Consider the following 20,138-nt stretch of genomic DNA (forward strand, 5'->3'; position numbering starts at 1 on the left):
ACATGTCTACCCTACTTTTATAATTTTCTAATCATAAATCTATTGATTAGATTAGATTTATGATAGACTTTTGAAACTACAAGAACATAAGGAGGACTTTTACAAAAAAGTAATAGAGATTTTTGTCCAGAGGGATAGGCAAATGGACTTCATCTTCAAGTCAAGGTAAGACTGCAATTGTATTGAAAATGGGATCTTACTAAGAGAGAACAATTCAATATTTAAATGATAAAATTACATTTTTTGGGTATCCCTTTGTTGAACTGTCTGTTTAAAATTAATTGAAGCATCAGACAAAAAAAGATTTTGAAAATAATATTATATTTTGATTTAGGTCAAAATATAATATTTGTAAACCTGAAGAGTCAGTGCCAGTGCCTCACCAGCCATGAACCTCACTGCAGAGGCTTATAGACATCTACGTTTTTTGTGCCCCACCACTTTTGTACATATAAAAACGCCACTGATCGTGGTGCAGGGGCCCTTCTCTTTTTGACCACAGGGCGATGCACGAAGATGGTGGGTATAGCCTCTGCTCTCAGCCTAGTCTTGCCCTTTTTTGTCTTGACAAACTGGTCTGCATCAAAATGTGCCTGCGGAGTGACTTGAGGTTACTTCACACACAGCACAACTCAGTTTTGTCTGCCCACATACATATTCCATAGTGGTTGAATACACAGTATTAGGAAACACTTTATACTTACTGGACATGTTATACTCATTACATACTGTATATAAAATATGACCAAGAATGTGAGACGACTTTATAGAAATTCATATCACATCTGTTACTGATGCCATTTGTCATACTTTGTTAAACTCACAAATAATAAAGTTCCATAACTTCAGTTGGGAACAAATACCACACCTTATCTCCCCAAGGCAATTTCCCATCCAATAGGTGTGCTATATGTGTGCTATATAGGTGTGTATAACCCTTTCTCCTGTCTGTTTATCCCTCTTTCAGCACAAGAACCAGAGGGGGATTCAATGGAGCCTGAATACCTGCACTGAGACCCTCACCCTGCACCCTGAGTCTCAACTCTGTGTGTTGTTCACACTAATCCTAATATTATCACTTAACATTAGCAAATTCTATTTTATTTTTAAAAACATATTGATGTAAATACATACACATATCGATTTGTTGTATAAATATTGCAAATCAAAACCTTTATTCACTAATAATGACCAAAAATCGTAGTTCTATCTTCTGTTATCAATGCATTTACATTGCCCGCCATGAACTTCCGGGGAACAATCCTCGTCTACATGAACCACGTGACGATAACCGTTTTTGGACTTCCGTTGTCATAACTCTTCTATCTATATGGCGCTGCCTTCACGGAGTGCGTCGATGCACAAGCTGTCATCCAAAGAACAGGAGGGTTTAGCTAGCGCCTCACTGAAATCTTTAAAGGTCGTTTTCTCAAAATGAGTTTTTTCTCCTACTCTGAGTTCGAAATTTCAACTTCAGTAGCACGTAGATACACCAAACCTTCCAGTTATATTCCTATCAATATTATGAAGGCTTTTACTGAAGGGTTTGTTCATATATCATTCATAGCCTGAATTATACAACATTGTATACCTAGAAACATGGCGAAAATTGATATTTTAGGGCTGTTGACAGTATTTTCTGATTTATGGAGTGATAAAAAGAGATATCCAATATCCCTTCTGTAAAAGCTTTAGATACTAATATGACTACAAAATGAAACAAGAATTTTGAACCTGGCTTTATCCAAAGTTCAGATTTCGATTCCTGAAATGTGTTAAAATATGTGCATATTTAATGAGATAATGGGACATTTGCATATTTAAACATGCTATTTCAGAAAACGTGTAATACAAAAAACAATTGCATTTTTGTAAGTAATTAACTGGAGAAATCTCTAGCTGATACCTTTAAGTTAAAAAAAACTACCCTATTCACCTGGGGTGTCTCGCCTTAAATCTGTATTGTGTTGGGCACCTTCACCCGGAAGGGGGGATTCCAACACTTATACTTGTTCTGAGCCAGGCCCCTATTGTGTACTAATCCTGAACACGCCCATGTTAGTCACGTTAGTCATAGGCTGTGTAATAACAACTGTGCGCGCTTTGGGACGCAGGATGAAGCCACTTGGCTCATGTGATCGCTGATGGACCGGGGAAAAAGACCTCACGCCTGGGGTGGGCCTGCTCTTCGATGCGCTGCACTGCGAGGATTGGAGATCCGGAGTTTGACAGGCTGTTTTTAATTCCGCCCATCAACACGACACGCCTCCTCTGGTCCCAGGAGCATGTCTGAAAACTACAAATTGGGGAGTGAAGAGTTGGACAAAGTTGTGCGCATCAGATTATTTCTAATCTAAAAACGAGCAGAGCACACAAGGGGAGTAATTATAGATGATTTAAATGGCGGACGAAATACTTCTGGAAAGCGATGGAAAACACGGCACGGTGAGTGTTCAAATGTGACTTTTATTATGGAGGGTTGATTGACATGTAGTCAAATATCATATTTTTCTGTTGCATTATACAGTATTTGGATTATTTTGTGAGATTTTCCTGATTTGGATTTGACGTTTTTAACCATCAGCTCTTCATACTGTCAACACAGACATGTTTATGTGGCCTATAAATGGAAATACTGTATGTTTATACAAATATCCAGATTTGTATAAGGATCATCAGCTGCTACAATTTCGATTTCACTATAAAATGATCTAAAACAGGCTTTAATTTCTTTAAAATCAATCATAAATCAAACTAAGAAAATCCCAGCAAAGACTAGTCAAATATTTGCTTTGACTAAACTGCAACATGTGAAGAGCTGCACATCCGACAGATAATCAACCTAAATTAAGTGCAGACTGGGCAGCATGGTCTCCAGTAAACTATTTTCACGTGTAGTCGTCTGACTCCATCCTTCAGTCTATTAAGCGGCTAAATTAGGTTTCTTGAAGGCATCTATGCTGTTATTGTTCAGTCACAGAGCAGAGAGCCTCCTCAGTCTGCTCCTTGTACTAACATCTTACACATTAGCAGATTCCTTTTGGGCTCGCTGATATAAAAGAATAGTGGGGTTGAATAAACCCTGATTTTATTTAGTATTATATAAACTTAACAGAGTGGTTGGAGGGTGGACTTACTGTGTGGTGTAATTTTCTCCAACCTGAGGTATAGATACTCAAAAGAACGTTATAATCCTGTTGACCTTCTAAGAGGTCAGCTAAGCTTTGTTTGCTGGAATTTTGGATGGCGGCCAAGAGAGTAGCTGCAACCCGCTCCTAATGAAAATACAGTAGACCGCCCCCTCCCTCTTTAAAGACGGAGTAGGGGCTCATGTGACTTTGGCGTTATCCACACAAGTACTCTACCAGGCTGATGTTATTAATATGCAACACAACGCTTAAGTTGTCCTCTTTTCTCAGACTGCTACACAAGTTTAGCTACCTGAGAAATGTTGTAGCTTCATAAAACCTATTTTTCCTACAAACCAGTTCTAATTCAAAGTGTCTCTCCCATAGGTAAACGTTTTGAATGTGTCCTGTATCCGTGTGTTTGTTTTGATTGATTGATTGATTGAAAAGTGTATTAACAGCTTGTATATTGGGTACAGTACAGTACAGCTCAAAACATACAATTGTTAAGGGGATGCAGACCAGAGAAAGACTTTCGTCTTGTTTACATCAGGGTCCCCCATTTCCAATTCATCATATCATTTAAGACATATAAGACATATTTGACATACAGATGGCTTATTTACAATTTACATACAGGTGGTTTTTTACATACAGATTGCTTATTTACAATTTTCATTTTAGATTTCGTTCTAATACATCCTAACCGGACATTTAAGACATACCAAGTCTACAGATATACAGTTAGTAACAGAGTCTAAAATGCGAGTATATACATAGATGGGGGGGGGGGGGGGGGGGAAGCTGTCCATTGAACGACAGGTAGGTTTACTTCTTCTGAATCCACCAGGTTCCACTAGGAGCCGTTTCAGCTTTGCCCCACCCAAAGTCCTAAGATCACACATGCAACATACAATAATAATAATGCCGGAGAATAGACCCAACGTGCATGACATATGTTTAAGTACACAGCAGAGACTATTACAATACTTTATCACTTTAATTTTGCTGTATTATTAATTTAATTTGTATTCTATTTTATCTTAATTTTCACCCTGTGTGAATCCTGTTTTTCATTCTGACACTGTTGCTGCTATTAACGCCTGAATTTGCCCAAGGGGATAAATAAAGTTCCATCTTATCTAAGAAAATGCACAAGCTACAGTATCGTTAATGATCTAAAATACACCAAAATTAACAACAACAGTTATTATTTATACTAAACCAGACTAAAGACTTTTCTTTTTGCCGCTGCTTTTAATTGAACTATTCACATCTTAAACTGCACTGTAACTTTTATCCATGTATTTTTTCTTTTAATGTTTATTTTATTATCTTTTCTTTTTTAATTAATGACTGATTTTAAATGCCATTTTCTTAATGTCTTTCGTTTTTTGTAAAGTACTTTGAATTGCCTTGTGTAGGTGCTATATAAATAAACTTGCCTTGCCTTGCCTAAACACACATACTCTATGTCATACTACATAGACATTTACAAATATGGACTGTAAAGCTTTTTATTCTGACATGAAGGCTACATTGAATATGGCTAATACTCTCTTTGTCCATTATGGGAAAATCAAAAGTTGGAGTCACGTTTTAACAAAAACACCCATCAAAGACAAACATTTTCGCTAATACCTAAGTCGTGTTAATACTTCACTACTGAGATAGTTTACTATGTAACTTTTGTTGGCATCTGACTTGTTTTATCTTTCCATCCTCAGCATCTCACAAAGTCTCTGCTGGCGGTGGCTTTCCTGGCCTCGTTCGGCAGCTCCATGCTCTATGGCTTCAACTTGGCGGTCGTCAACTCACCAGCACAGGTTAGCCATCACTTCCATTGTCAGTCATCATCCACCTGAGTATTCAAATAGTTTTTACCCCAAATGTTTCCAGACTGAATCTTGGAGACTCAATCTTTATCTATGTTACGGATTACTTTTAGATGTTAATGGAGACAGCAAAGATAAGATTGCATTTTATTGTCATGTGAAGTCATGTGGGTGTGTATCAAATGGAGAGGCGGCTGAGAGCCTCACTGTGTCATTGATGTCCTGCCGTTTATATCCACCTTCTGCACTTCGAATTGTGATTTTGCCGTGGTGTAGTGACTAGGCTGGGAACCATTCCTGTCCCCCCCTCATCACATTGAAGCATGTGAGCTTCAGTGCCACATTTCTTACTACCAGTCAGGGCTATTTTCCTATGAAGGAGATGCATGGAACTCCAGCATATCAGCACATGACGAACACCATTTCCATCAATATGGCGAGGCCTTTAACAAGCAGTTGAATATTGAAAAAAAAAACAGGTTAAGAGTCACATTCATTTAGAGCCCTGTTTGTATCCACCTTCTGATTAAGTCAAATGTTTTCTTTCTTTTTCTATTCTTTTTGGTCTCCACCAGTCTCTACGGGATGACATCTGTCTCATTAGCCACTAAATGCTATGAACGTTTAGACTACAGTGGGTTTTTAGAGCTTTTTGAACTTCAAATACCGGCAAAGCTTTGAGTGTAAACCAAATCAGTTGTTAACAGCTGAACAAGGAGTTGAAACGTTCCATTAGGGTGAGGGGAACCATACATTTGGGTGATAATCCTGTGTAGATCCGACCCCTTGCTTACGGCTCTCCATTGTTCCAACCTCTCATTTTTTAACATGAATATTTTACCAAACTTGAATGAAGCAGCATTTACTTTGTTAGATTGGAGATAAGTGCTCATAGTCACACATTTCCCAAATTGCTACCGATGTGAGGTTAAACATTTGACCATGCTCCATGTGACTTCAGTGTTGTAGGATTCACCGCTGTGTGTCATCTGACATTAGTTACTCCAGTGTGCTCCAAATATAACTTGGTGGGGCAGGGAGATCAGTTGACATTGAGCTGAGAGGAAATGGTTGAAAGAGGTTTTTCCAGGATACCTAAAGAACTAACTACCTGGGTTTGTATGTCTTAATAGTATGACATTATCAGAAAAGTAGTTTCTGACTTCCTCCACTCTGTATTTTGAGCAGACTTGCTGCAGCATAGAGGTCTTATTTTATCAAATGAAATGTGTTTGCCTTTAAATAAAAACATTTTGGCATGGAATCTGTGTGAGCTAAGCATCAAGAAAGTCACAGCATAATAACTTTCTTAGTTTCTGTTTTGGCTTGACCACAAACTTTAATACATTTCACTTGAGGCTCAGCTTGAAGCAAAGGAGTTTCTGACGTTCAGGAATAGTCAGATGATTAAATGTGAATTTTCTTTTCCTGGAATTATGATCACTTACTGTGTTCTGACTCTGAATTACTTACAAAAAGGTATCTACAGTGTTAACTAAAGGGTTCTTACATTGCAGGGTTGCACCCATTTCCCACCATTTTCTTCTCCCTTTCCCACGCCTTAAGGGTATTTTGCTGACTTGCCATGTGATCATGTGCCCTTCAGCTATTGTGATATTTTTACTTTGAGTCATGTAACATGAGATTCAAACTAATTTCCCTTTGAATGTACTGGAAAATGACATGTTAACACATGCAACTAGTGAACAGGGCAGAACCGAAAACAAAGGGGCTCCTGCTGTGAGATTTCAAGTGACAGAATCAAAATCAGATTGTATTTACAATATATAGCTGAGTGTCACAAAACCCATTTAGTTGGCTTCAAATATCAGAAAATAATTATATAAAAAGACATAAGGAAATTACAAAAATACAATACAAATGACATGATAAAATGTGAAATAGAAATGAAATAGAGTAAAATTCAATTAAATAGAATAAGAGAAAAATACAATAAAATGTAGGACCCAGGAGGACGTTCTGGGGAAGACTGAAACCAGCTCAAACATGAGGCTTTATTCAAAAGGAAGGTCTTTAGCTCTTTAGCTGTATTCCTTACTAATCAAAACAGGAAGCTGGTTCCAAAGAATGGGAATTCGGTACGTTCAGTATCTACTTTTGCAGACCCGAGGAACCACCAACAAACCTGCACTCTGGGATCATAATGCCCTAGTGGTGCAATAGGGGATTTTTTAGATAGGATGGTGCCAGACCATTCAGTGCTTTATTAGCTAGACAAATCATTTTTTATCAAATTAAACCTGAGAATATGTACTTCGGGTTATACTAATGTAATATTATGAACCAAGGATTGCTGTGATGCTCAAATATCATTTGGCCTGTCAATACGGCAGGATATGATAGAACTAGAAGGGCATTTAAAGAGCATAGACTGCCCCCAAGGCCATTTCCATAAGTGAAAAACAAAGTTTGTGTCCACCCGTAATTCCGATCTGTTTCAAAATGCGGTTTTTATTTTTTCTTGACCAATGCTACAACCTTCCACAAAGTTTCATAAAAAATAGGCCGGTTGTTTTTCCTCTTTACACTGCTGACAAACAGACAAAAATAACAATACCTAAAAGCCAAAACCTTATCCAGCTCATCATCTAACGAACGGGAGAAGTATTTGGCAATAAGGCCAACAAGGCTGAGTAAAGATTCATGTGTGATTATTACCAGCATCTGTCATCCACAACTGCCTCCATGTTGTATGAAGGCCTTTCCTTCCGAACAGCAGGTATGTTGATTACACACGTGAGATCTGTCCGTTACCTCAATTAATTCTTGCTCAATCAGCACCAGGCTGGTGCAACTGAAAACATTAGTTGTCTTCTAGCACTGTACACAGACTGCCACTTTATAAAGTTCCCTGCATGTGTTGGAGACATTCTTGGGACAAATTGGACGCACGTTGTCCAGAGTTTCATGACAAATTGACCAATCCCCTCCTTTCATTACTGAGCCCCCACAGCGTCATCCATTCCTTTAAATGATCACGCTTCACTATTTTAATAAACTAAATAATTTGTCTTTTAATCTGTTGAACAGTGTAAGTACTAAAACTACTCACACAAATTCAAATGAACTTTTTCCGTCTCCTGTTTTCTGATGTTTCTTTTCGCACAGAGTGACTGAATTGTGTCTCTTGAGATGAATTGGATTAAATGTAATGGGTTCTCCAGGACAGCCTGATCTCTGCGGAGTCTTCACTGTCAGATAAACCTGAATGGAATCTGACGGATCTTGTTGGCTCTCGCAGTAAATGTTTGTCAAACCGAAGAAACTACCGCTGTCGTTTTATCAAGCATGCAGTTCAATCTGATCTGATTTAAATCTGACTGTGGGGGCTTGATGAGCTTCTTTAGACTCAATATGGCTGCCCCTCACACTGTTTCAAAACATCTATTCATCCCATTGCACCTAACACTTTTGAAAAAGCAAGACCAATATTGACATTTGGAACCGTGGCAAATAGTTCCTCATGTGAGATGTCAAATGTTATGGCCACCATTTTTAGGCTCCATGTTCTTTTTAAGAGTATTCACATACAATCTCGCAAGGAAATGTTTGCCTTTTGTAATAGAACAATGTCATATAGTGGAAAAACACGATATAATATTTGGGACATATCTTGAAACTCCACACGGTAACGAATTGTTTTATGGTTTCCCCTGCTAGACAGTGTCAAATGAACGACATTCATTCTTTCTTCCGGTAGTACATCAAAAACTTCTACAATGAGACGCTGACAGAAAGTTACAACTGGATTCCCGATGAGAGGCACCTCACCATCCTGTACTCCGTCACCGTGTCCATCTTCGCTATCGGTGGGATGACGGGGGCCCTGCTGGTGGGCAAACTCGTAACCAAATTTGGAAGGTAAGTGTGTGTGGATTATTTTTGGGGTGTAACACATACTAAAGGCATGTATCTCTTTGTTATATACAATCAACAGTTTTAAACATCTTTTTCTGTGAGTGCATTAAGTAAAGGGGGATGACTGTGTGTCCGAACAGGAAAGGGACGCTGGTGAGAGCGACTGTGCTGGTGTTTATAGGAGGAGCTCTTATGGGCTTCAGCAGAAGCTGCCGGATGCCTGCGATGGTCATTTTGGGACGATTCATCACAGGAGTACACTCAGGTAGGTTGATTATTCAAATGAAAGCACAACATTGTTTACACTAATTACCTAACCTTTTGTGATGTTTATTCCAGAGCACCCTTGTAAATCCATCACTTGCTTTGTGTGTTAACTTAATGTGTCATAAAGTAGTTTACGTTTGAGATTTACTCATGCACTAGTGCCTCTGGCAGTGTTGAAGAAGGTCAGGTCCTTTACCTAAACAACAACTGTATCATAGACAGAGGTGGGAGAAATACTTCAGATCTTGTACTTGAGTAGTACAAGTATTTAAAAAAACATGTGTTAGTGTTTTTTTATTCAACTACTGAATATTAAGCTTGCCATACAAAATTGTACTTGGAAAAAAGTTTTAAAGTAAGGTTTTGGTTTAGTACGGTGAATGTACACATTACTAAATATGTAATACAACATACCAGACTTTTTAAGGGATAGTCCAGTTAAATCAAGAAAGTAATTTAATCCGTGCCCTGTATTTTCATGGACAAATACACTTTATCTTGTTGGAGACAGGCATCTAATGTCTGATAATTTCTTTAACCCTCCGGTATCACTGTGGACGTTTTTGTCCATATGGGTCATTTTTCACTTTTCATTTTGAAATAACTTTGGTTGTGTTGGTGCAAATGGCCTGATTTTTTGTAACAAGGCTATTTTCTCGATCTATTTTGGAATTTCAATTTTTGAAATCGGTCTTTAATTCACTGTGTAACAAATCGACTACGCAAATTAGTCATTCGAGACAAAAATGTCCACTGCAAAATGCTTTGATAAAAACATTATATTAAAAGGTTTTTTTCACAACTTTTTTGGGTTCAATCTTTAAAGCAACTTCCGCCCTTATAGAAAATAATAGAAAGGATTTTAACCCTTTAAATGCCATTTTGAATACATGAAACCGATGGTTTTTTTCATGATGAAAACAGAGAAAATTAGTTATTTTCCAAAAAATACATATCTGGGGACTGGCTCTTTTTTTTTTATAACAGTCTTGGATATGTCGAAGATTAGCAACAAAATGGATTTTTTTGCATAATTAGTTTTTGCACAAAATCAGATTGAACAAAAAAGTTACAAATTAGTCATTCGGGACAAAAATGTCCACTTCCAAAATCTGCTCTAAAATGACAACAGATTAATATTTTTTTTAACTTTTTGGGGTTAAATCTTTCAATCAACTTCAGTCCTGATCAAAAATACCAAATGTTAACTTATGTTCAGGATTTTAACCCTTTAACTGCCAGTTTGAAAACATGAATTTGCGTTTTCTATGAAAAACATGCACAAAAAGGCAGTTATTTTCCATATAATGAATGGAATGGGGGGTCGGCTTTTTTTTTTTTTAACACAGTCTTGGACATTTGCGTAGTCCAATCGAATGATACCGGAGGGTTAAATGTTCACTGATGGTAGAACATTTCATCATATGACTAAGCAAACCATTTTCTTTTATGCAGAAAATATATTTGAATGTTCCTAATACGTGTTTTTTTACCACAGGTATTTGCCTAAGTGTGGTGCCGATGTACCTCGGTGAGATTGCCCCCAAGAGCCTGCGAGGCTTCCTGGGCCTCGTTCCCAGCATCCACATCTGTCTGGGAGTCTTCATCGCTCAGTTCCTGGGACTCCATGAACTGCTGGGAAAGGTATACATCTTAGCCTTTAAACGCCACACAGGTGTTATGTCACTGTTTACTGCTGGAAACACTTCAAATGTCTGAAGTTTGTTTTCTTTCTATTTGTTACTATCTTCTCCACTCTCTGGATTAATGGTGTACCAGTGGGAACAGCATACTTTTTTATCTATCCAGCAATTGTTGTCAAAGTACTGAATTACTCAAGTACTGCTAGTCCTGTCTTCTATTCTCTATCCATCTTGTCTTGATATTGCATAAGAAATACACATCACATGCCTTATTTCCCTCAGATTGAAAGACCTGAGATTGAAACTCACTTTTTTAGTTAATATATGAACAAGCTGTTACTCTATAATTAGATGCCAATCATTTGTACGACATGTCCAGTAGAAAATATAATTGGGTGATAAACAAAATTCAGATTGCTGCATTAAGTAAGGTGACATGTTTTTTGTTTCCCCACACAGGAAGAGCACTGGCCTCTGCTCCTGTCCCTCATAGTGTTCCCCACCATGATCCAACTGATGCTGTTGCCATGGTTTCCAGAGAGTCCACGATACCTGTTGATAGAGAAGGGAAATATTCATGCCACCATACAAGGTTCGAAACTAGATTTTTTATTTTATTCTTCTAAAATAGTTTGTTTATATTTGATTGTATGGAGTAAAGACTGTGTCATGATTTAAAAAAAACTACATTTCTTGTTTGTCAAAAATGAAGTTCCCGTGAACCTGTTACTGTTTCCTCTTGAATTTGTTGTCAGTGATGTTTTTGTTCTTCTGGTAAAATCTCTCTTCTCTGTCCTGTAGCTCTGAAGTGGTACCGCCCTAAAGGAAACATCCAGGCGGAGGTGGATGAGATGCAGGAGGAGCAGCGCTCTCTGTCCTCTATCCACACCATCTCCGTTTGGGGCCTGCTTAGGGACCGTTGTGTTCGCTGGCAGGTCATCACCATCATGGTGCTGAACATCGGCATGCAGCTGTCTGGCATCGATGCGGTAAGCGTGAAAAGCGTTGTGTGCTCCGTCTGTATTTGTGTGTCCTCACAATTTGAATGTGCAAAGGCACTGAGCGTTATTATATGAGCGTGAGAGCTCATATTGCCACAGTTCCCAGCTGTGCTCCACCCATCTGCACCTCCTCCTGTCCATACATCACAGACCCATACATCACAGACCCACATGCAGCCACTGAGCGACTAAGCAGGGGGTAACAGGACCACGCCTCATTATCTCCTGGTCCTCTATGTTAGCGCTACCCCACATTAGAAGGTCTGCCCGTCTGCACACCAAGTCAGACACATCTTTGCACTCATTGCTCCATGTGGATGGAGGCTTGATGCATGCTGGCGCACATGCTAGTACCATTTCCCAGCAGGGGTACCCCCCCTCTGTGTCCAACTGTCCCAGGAACACTGGAGGATTGAAACATCCAGAATTCATGTGTCCAAACGCTGCATGAAATAAACCAGCGACAGACAATGCTAAGTGAATGAACATGTTCTTGTAGACTGAAGATCTTGGACATTTATAATTTTATTTATGATCAAATCTGGTTCTTTTACAAGACATACACTGACTTTGTGGAGTTGTTATGGAGATCTGCAGATCTGGAACAACTCGACCATGGACGGAATATTTCAACAACATCTAGACAATGAAACAATAAATACATATATTTTATTATTAAAAATGAATAAAAAAATGGGAGAAAAGGAAAAATGGCAACCACAATAAATGAATAGATCCCTTAAATAACTTTTACATATTACAAAACACCACCCAGCGGTTCATTCAGAGTTACGGGATGCTATTCAAGGTGCCAGCCGCTCAAGGACCTAACATTCCCACACATTTGCACACCATTGGCGATTGGGAGCAATTTGTGGTTAAGAATCTTGCCCATAGACACATAGACCATTAACTGCAGGGGCTGGTATTGAACCCCTAACCTTGTGATCGGTAGACGAGCGCAACACCTAACAGAAAGAGGCCCCACACTGTAAGACTCTGGATGTAAAGGTCAATCTTCTTTCTGCATATGACCACAGTAGTGACCTAAAGAACTAATTTCTACCCAATTTTAAAAAGCTCACTCTCAAACAGGACGAGGAGCTAAACGATTGAGGAAGACCTCACCTTAGAGGATTCAAATTAGCCGGTTGAGACAGGTGCAGAGTTCTCCTAAGGTGCCTCCCTCTGGCTGTGTAATTGTGGAAGAAGACCTTGAACAACCAGATGCACCAGAGGGACTACACCAGACAGCTGACCCAGGAACACCTTGGGTCTGGCCCTGGAAGAGCAGGAGGAAGTCTCAGAGGGAAACATGCCAGCGCTGCTCTGCTAATGTGGGCGATGAGTTTGGACAGATCGATGAAGAAGACTACTGGAAGAAAAGAAGATGATTGATTTAGCATAGATATAAACAATTCTTTGAGTCTATCGAGTGGCCAGTCTTACATGTTCAGTATTGCAGCGTATGTGATCTAATAGAGAACACACATGATTTTGGTTGTTACGTTCGATTTAAAATGAATATAGACAATTCTTGTGTTTAAAACAATGTAACTGGTCCAACTGCTCTAACTTGATTTCCTCCAGTTCATGTATGTTTTCTGATTTAATACAGTTATGTGTATGAGAACTTCAAAGCTGCAATGGTGATAAAAAAGCATATGTACAGTTACTAAATCAACAAGACAGCATTTAACCGCACCAATCAGGATCTTGTCCACACCTCATCAATGATGGATGTAGCATCAGCAAAGTGTGATTAATGAGAACACACAAATTAATTTCAGAGGGAGCAGTTGTCAGACGTCCATGCTGATGAAACGCTGTATCTCAAATGCATGAGTGATGGTCGGTGTGATGATAATGATCACGATGATGAATCACGTGGACACAGCAAATAAACATAGCGACTTTTTGGCTTTTCTTTAAAAAAAAGTTTCATAGCATCTGTCTGGGTGGGTATCAAGGGTTGGTCCTACCTATTTATTGTGTCATTGACTTCTTTTCACTTTCAATTTTCAGATTTGGTTCTATACAAATGACATATTTAGGGACGCAGGAATCCCTGATCTTAATATTCCGTACGTGACTGTGGGAACTGGTGCCATTGAGGTCATCTCTGGGATGCTGGGGGTGAGTAGACATTACCACACTTCAAACACCATAAAGATGACATATTATATAATACTATCTTGTTTGGTGTTTATATAGTGGATCCATTGTTGGGATTTGTCACTCCATTTTATACCTTTCTTTAGTAAATATCTAGCATAACAAGCCGTGCCACCTCACCCTGGCTCTGTGATCTTCTGATGAGTGTATTTATAGACTTGACAGTTAATCAAATAATCACCTAAAGGAAAATTGATTTATCCAAAATATTGACTTGTTCATAATGGTAACAGTCATTGATGGCCGGCTGAATACTGTTTATTAGCTTAAGCAGCTCAATTAAAATTACATTTTTGTAAAAACATTAAACAAATTGCACATTTTTTATTTGCTCTTGTAGTTTGTAGTTGAAGACGGTATTTTAATTTAATTTCATAGATTGAAAGTTAATTGCCAAATTGAAAAAAGTATTTGGGAGATTAACCAATCAGATTATAAGTGTTCATTTTAGTTCTAATCATTTGTTGTTAGTCATTTGATAATTTGTCCTACGAACATTTTTAATTTGTCACACAATTGCACCTGTGGGATTTCTTTTCTTCTTCTGTTCACTGTACAAAGGTCCATTTAGGGCATCGTTTTGCAAACTAGATTATTTTATAGACATCTTTTACAGCCGTAAAAGCGTAGTTGTAGTGAAATCATTAAAAACAAATAAATATCTGCTGGAATAGGTCTGTTGATACTGGTCAATATACTCACCCGGACAATTAAACTAATTGATAACAGAAAAAACTGCGAAAGCACAAATCATTGACTTTTATCTTCAGAACTCTACCTTTACTTACTTTTAACATTATTTAACATTAATGCAATGTAATGTGCCAGATTAGCTAAACGGCTAATCATAGATGCCTTGTGTTTTATGGAAACATAGGTAAATATTCAGCCAATCACAACCGTTTTCTCCTCTGTGTCTGTTTGCAGTGTTTCACTATCGAGCGTGTGGGCAGAAGGCCTCTCATCATTGGCGGCTTCCTCTTCATGGGTATCTGCTGTGCTGGGATCACATTGTCTGTCCTCTTCCAGGTCATCTGTCATCTGATCCTGTGCTAAGCAAAGAATATATTAACAGCACCTTGCAGATTGAAGCTTAGAGCATACAGTGCATTGTTTTAGATGGCGCTAAGGGCATAACAACATTTACATAATCATTTACTTAACCAAGATCTGGTTCTAATTTATGGTTGTTGTTGGCATACAGTAAGAACACCATATAAGGGGGTTGCCCATATAACTATTTAGAATAAAGTGTATTATATGCTTGAGGGTTCAGCAGTCTAAGATCCAAAATGACTAATCAAATGTAATTCTTCCAAAACCAAAGTCTGTTTAGTAATAATTTCCCTTTTTGTTTCCCTTTGTAGCTACAATGGAAGAATCATAATAAAAAAGTGCATTTTGTACTTAAAAGGCTAATCATGGAAGATATCCACTTGATTTGTCTAGTCTCGCTTACATTACATGACATTGGGATAAGAAAATAACCTAGAGAATAAAGAAAATTGAGAATAGCCCAAATGAGCAGGAGTGTGTCATGTGACACATTTGAAAAACGCTGATTAATTGTTTTAAATGATTTGTAAAATTTTAAAAAAGGTGAACAATTTGAATTATTAGATCATAAGTAACAAATGTCAGGAGCCCCACATGGTTCATATCATGGAACTCATTTGTTTTTAAGTTGTAAGAAAAATAGTCAAATGTTTAATTGTGAAAAACTATTACACTATAACTATACATTGTTTTACGTATGTTTACAACTTCTGACCTCTGACTCCTGACTTGTGTTTGACCAATCACAGGCGCAGGTGGCCTATATGCGCTACATCAGTGTCGGCTGTGTTGTTGGGATCATCGCTGGCTTCTGCATAGGTCCAGGTAAATACTTTAGTAACTCTCTCTACTTGGAACTCTTTAAAAAAAAATCCACTCCATACATACTTGCACTGCTGCCCTGTGTGTAAGATAACACTGCTCCCTGCTGGAAGCTCGCGCAACAGCAGCCCCCAAATATTATTTCTAAAGCAGCACCCCTCCCTACTCCTCATGTGACTGTGAAGAGATATTGTATTTCATTAGTCTTGTAAATTAGGAAATCATAACTGCCACACTACATCCATTCCCACAGCCATTTGTACACGGGATGAGTTGAGTGAAGTGAATTAAGAGGCAATAGTTTACAACTTTGGGAGCCCCGTTGAGTGGACCTGCGAGGATGATGAATTAGAACAAATCTGGTTTACATAGCGTCATTCGTCAAACCGACAAAAATCCATACCTCGGCATGCGGACGAGGATTTCTGTTGCTGCAATTAGACTTTTAATGGCTCATTGTTCATAAGCTAGCCGTGATGAATACGGTTTCCTTTCAGACGAAATCTCGCATGCACAATGACGCCCCCCATACATACCGCAGATGTTGACAAATTACGGCCTCGTTATTGGTTTGACGATATTAAACCTTCCTCCATGCAATTATCGTGAACAGTTAATGAGGACGTCGTTGGGAAAAGCTCATCATTAGAGCTTTTACTAATGCATATTTCTCCTTCATGGCTTTCACTTTTAACAATGAGGAATTATGCATTTTAAAGATAGGACAACATCTCTACATATTAAGTTAATGACCTGCACAAGTCCTGGCTAAGCTTTTCTGTTTCTTGTGGCGCTGAGTTGGACTTTCTCCAAGTTGAAAAAATCCTTCTCTCTTTCAATCTATGACCACAGAGTAATAATGAACACATTATGAACTACACACAGAAAAAGGGAGTGTAATAAAATAGCATGTGAATTGAATTGGTTTCATCATTGTTCTGTTTATTTTGAATGACTGCCAAAAAGTTCTGTGTGGGATATTGATAAACTAATTGATAAATGAAGATGCGGGTGTTATTTGTACCCAATAGATTCATATAGCTACACATGGATGCCTTGTAAGATCAGACCAATAGATGAACTACAGGGAACATGTCGTCAAAACCTGTCCTTTTACATAAAACATATATGTTTTCTTCTCTCCTTACGTAGCTGGTGTGCCCTTCCTGATCACTGCAGAGCTTTTTAAGCAGTCTCACCGACCGGCTGCCTACACGGTGGCTGGTGTCCTCAACTGGATGTCCAACTTCACCATCGGCTTCGTCTTCCCCTTCCTAGAGGTCAGAAAAAACTTTAAATTCTTCTGTTGGCTTTGTATTTTGAAATATACGACCCTAAAACACGGTGATACACATCTCATGGGTTAACTGTCTTAAATAAAGTGGTGCAGGAATGAGTCCTAAAACCCAGAAATGAGTTGACCTTCTGGCACTTCAGGTTGAATTGCCCGTGTGGAAGTCAATATACTTTTATCATATATATGTTTTTAGTTAGATGTCTGAAATCCCATAATGTGGTTAACAGAAGCTTAAGTTCTACAACAATAATTACATCAGTAAAAATGTTGGTTGTTAACAAGTGACCTAATGGCACGTGGTTACGTAGCCTTTATCTTAGCGGTGGTGATGCGCAGCCTTGGGACAGTCATGTAGTTCCTTTAAAGCCTAACGTTAGATTTGTATTGCTTAACCATAAAGCGGTGTTAATATGTGGAGATTATCCAGCTTAAAAAAACCTGTAAATGTCATAACTGTTTGTTTGCCACAGAGCTTGTTTCTTTTCTATAATCTAAAAGCCAATGTAAAAATCCTATTAGCATGTTGTCGAGGGAGCCCTTGTGATGCTAACATCTTGGTCGGCCTACAAAAACATGTCATCCCTGCATCACTCACCACTAAGGTTCGTTGTAAAATCATCATCTTGTAATGATTTCTAATATGTTGTATAATAAGTCCAGTTGATATTGAAACACTCAAGTTCATCTTGACATTGCACCAAGGATCTGATGTGGCTTCACTCACAGTGCAAGACAATTGATGTGGGCTGTCTGGTTTTGTTTGAATAGAGGCGACTCCCCACAAAGCAATACAATTACTAATTAAAAGCGACCTTGCTGTGGCTTAAGGTCTAGTAAAAGACTTGTCTGGTAAAAAGGCACAAAGTAAGGAGGACGGTGATCTGTCTTGTGGAAAGGGTTTGATCTGTCATCTTTAATTTAATTTAGAGAAACAAAATGAACCGAACAGCTTCAGAGCTTTCCAAAGCCATACTTTCCACTTGGACTTATGCTAGCAGCTAGTCAAATACTTATGTGTGATGTAAGTGATTAATCCGAAGATTAGTATCCGCTAACTTTGCAGTCCCTTAGCTCAACAGGGCGCAACAAAATGCAGTTTAGTGTGTAAAAGGTGGAGAAATGTACATGGTAAAAGAAAAGAATAGAATATATATCCAGTAAGGTTTATGAATACACAAGGCAATACATTGTATGATATATGTAACTTAAGGTATGAGTTAGCCGCTAGCTGGTGAACATAGCGGTGGGTGCATTTAGCAGCTAAAGAGACATATTTCCTGAAGATTCCTGAAGAAAAACCCTGGAAATAGAAGGAGAATGAATATTACATGAACATGATTCCAAATGAACGATCATGTTACTCCGAATCTACTGTATGTGTAAATGAGCAACTTGCCAGAACATTTGTTTTCCTTGATTAGACATTTGTAATCTTGTATTCACTGTGACACTGTGTCCCCCCCCACTACAGATGACTATGGGCCCTTACTGTTACCTGATTTTCTGTTCCATCTGCTTGGGAGTGGCCCTCTACACCATCTTCGTTATTCCTGAGACCAAGAACAAAACTTTTATTGAGATCAGCGAGATGTTTTCCGCCAAGAACAACATCCTGGAAGAAGAGCTGACCTCCAATGGGTATCTCAAAATGGCTGAGATGAACGGCTATGGAACGCTTGGCCTTCACAGCTAAAGATCAAAGGGGCGAGGAGACATACCTACATTTAAAGATGATCTTCTTAGTATGTAATGACTGAAGTTAACGTAGTAGAGGTAAAAGGGGGAACTTCTGTGACCAAGACGAGATCTGCTGCTTCAAGTTTAAAACTACAAAGACCCATGTCCACACACACACACACACACACACACACACACACACACACACACACACACACACACACACACACACACACACACACACACACACACACACACACACATACACACACACACACACACACACAATAATTTATGTTTCAACAGTTAATCTCCTGTCAAAGCGCAGCTCCTGTACATAACGTGAGACAGAAGTCACGCGGTAATGCTTTTCAAATCAAGCATCACTGACATTTTAATCAGTTTCTCCGCATCTTAAAGCATTTTACAGGAGCCGAGTTGGTTTCTCACAGTGCTCTGAGAAGTTTCAATCTCCGCATTAGCTTCACTTTGTTCAAACACATCCCATGATCACTTCATTGTTCACAGTCAGTGTTGAATGCTTTCTTTGTTGCTCAATTGACACTGAAATATGTTCATTTAGTGACACAGCAATAACAGCACACACTAAAGGAAGATATATAATGTATCCAATGTTTCATACAGCTGTTAAATAAGTCACAAGACATCAGAATGATATAATGTTATATTTAACTGCGTGTTCACAGTGTTCAGCTCAAGGTGAACGTTTCCTCCAACAACTTGAGCTGGTGTTTGTTTCTTCTTCTGTTCACTTTGTCAATTTGTTGTCTATTTTACGAGAGCTGGATATTGTGGCCATTTCATTGATATTGTCCAAAGATACGCACATATATTTAAAGCTTGTTAAAGAGCTATAACTTATCAATATATCAAAACAAAGTTTAGTTTTTTCTTTTTGAACTGGCCTGTTTTACAAGAACTCTGTTTAAAATACGGTGGAAATAAAATGAAGGCTGTAATGTAAAAATGTAAAAATGTAATGAATGAACTGAAATGAATGTAATGAATCTATATGCAATAAAGTAATTTACTTCACCAACCACCGCAGTGTAGCGCAGCGGTTCTCTACCAAAACAATTATTTTAGGGCAAATGTTTATTACTTTAGCTTTTTCGGCGACCTTTAACTAGAGATTGTGTCCATATATAGAATGTAATACATAAAGTGAGAATATAAACAGACAGATCTGATCTTCCCACAAAGCCAAAATGATTCCTAATGTTGACCTAATAGAAAGTATCGTTAGAAAACACTGAACCCCTATGAGGTTGCCTAAAAAGCAGTAATAAGACACCCTTTACTCTGTCTTGGACAGATCAGTTGTAACTAAGAGCTTT

General features: G+C 38.4%; 1 protein-coding gene across 1 annotated transcript; it reads left to right on the forward strand.

Annotated features, from left to right (window-relative positions):
- Positions 1–1,958: 1,958 nt before the first annotated feature.
- slc2a15b (solute carrier family 2 member 15b) lies at positions 1,959–19,845 on the forward strand. Its single transcript, XM_034239259.1, has 12 exons — positions 1,959–2,445; positions 4,856–4,954; positions 8,685–8,845; positions 8,983–9,107; positions 10,608–10,753; positions 11,212–11,344; positions 11,554–11,741; positions 13,779–13,889; positions 14,856–14,957; positions 15,734–15,809; positions 16,959–17,086; positions 18,575–19,845. Exons 1-12 carry the CDS (start codon positions 2,401–2,403, stop codon positions 18,794–18,796), a joined length of 1,536 nt encoding a protein of 511 aa, XP_034095150.1. The 5' UTR covers positions 1,959–2,400; the 3' UTR covers positions 18,797–19,845.
- Positions 19,846–20,138: the final 293 nt, after the last annotated feature.

This window comes from Gymnodraco acuticeps, unplaced genomic scaffold (assembly GCF_902827175.1).
Source record: "Gymnodraco acuticeps unplaced genomic scaffold, fGymAcu1.1, whole genome shotgun sequence".
Classification (NCBI taxonomy): Eukaryota; Metazoa; Chordata; class Actinopteri; order Perciformes; family Bathydraconidae; genus Gymnodraco; species Gymnodraco acuticeps.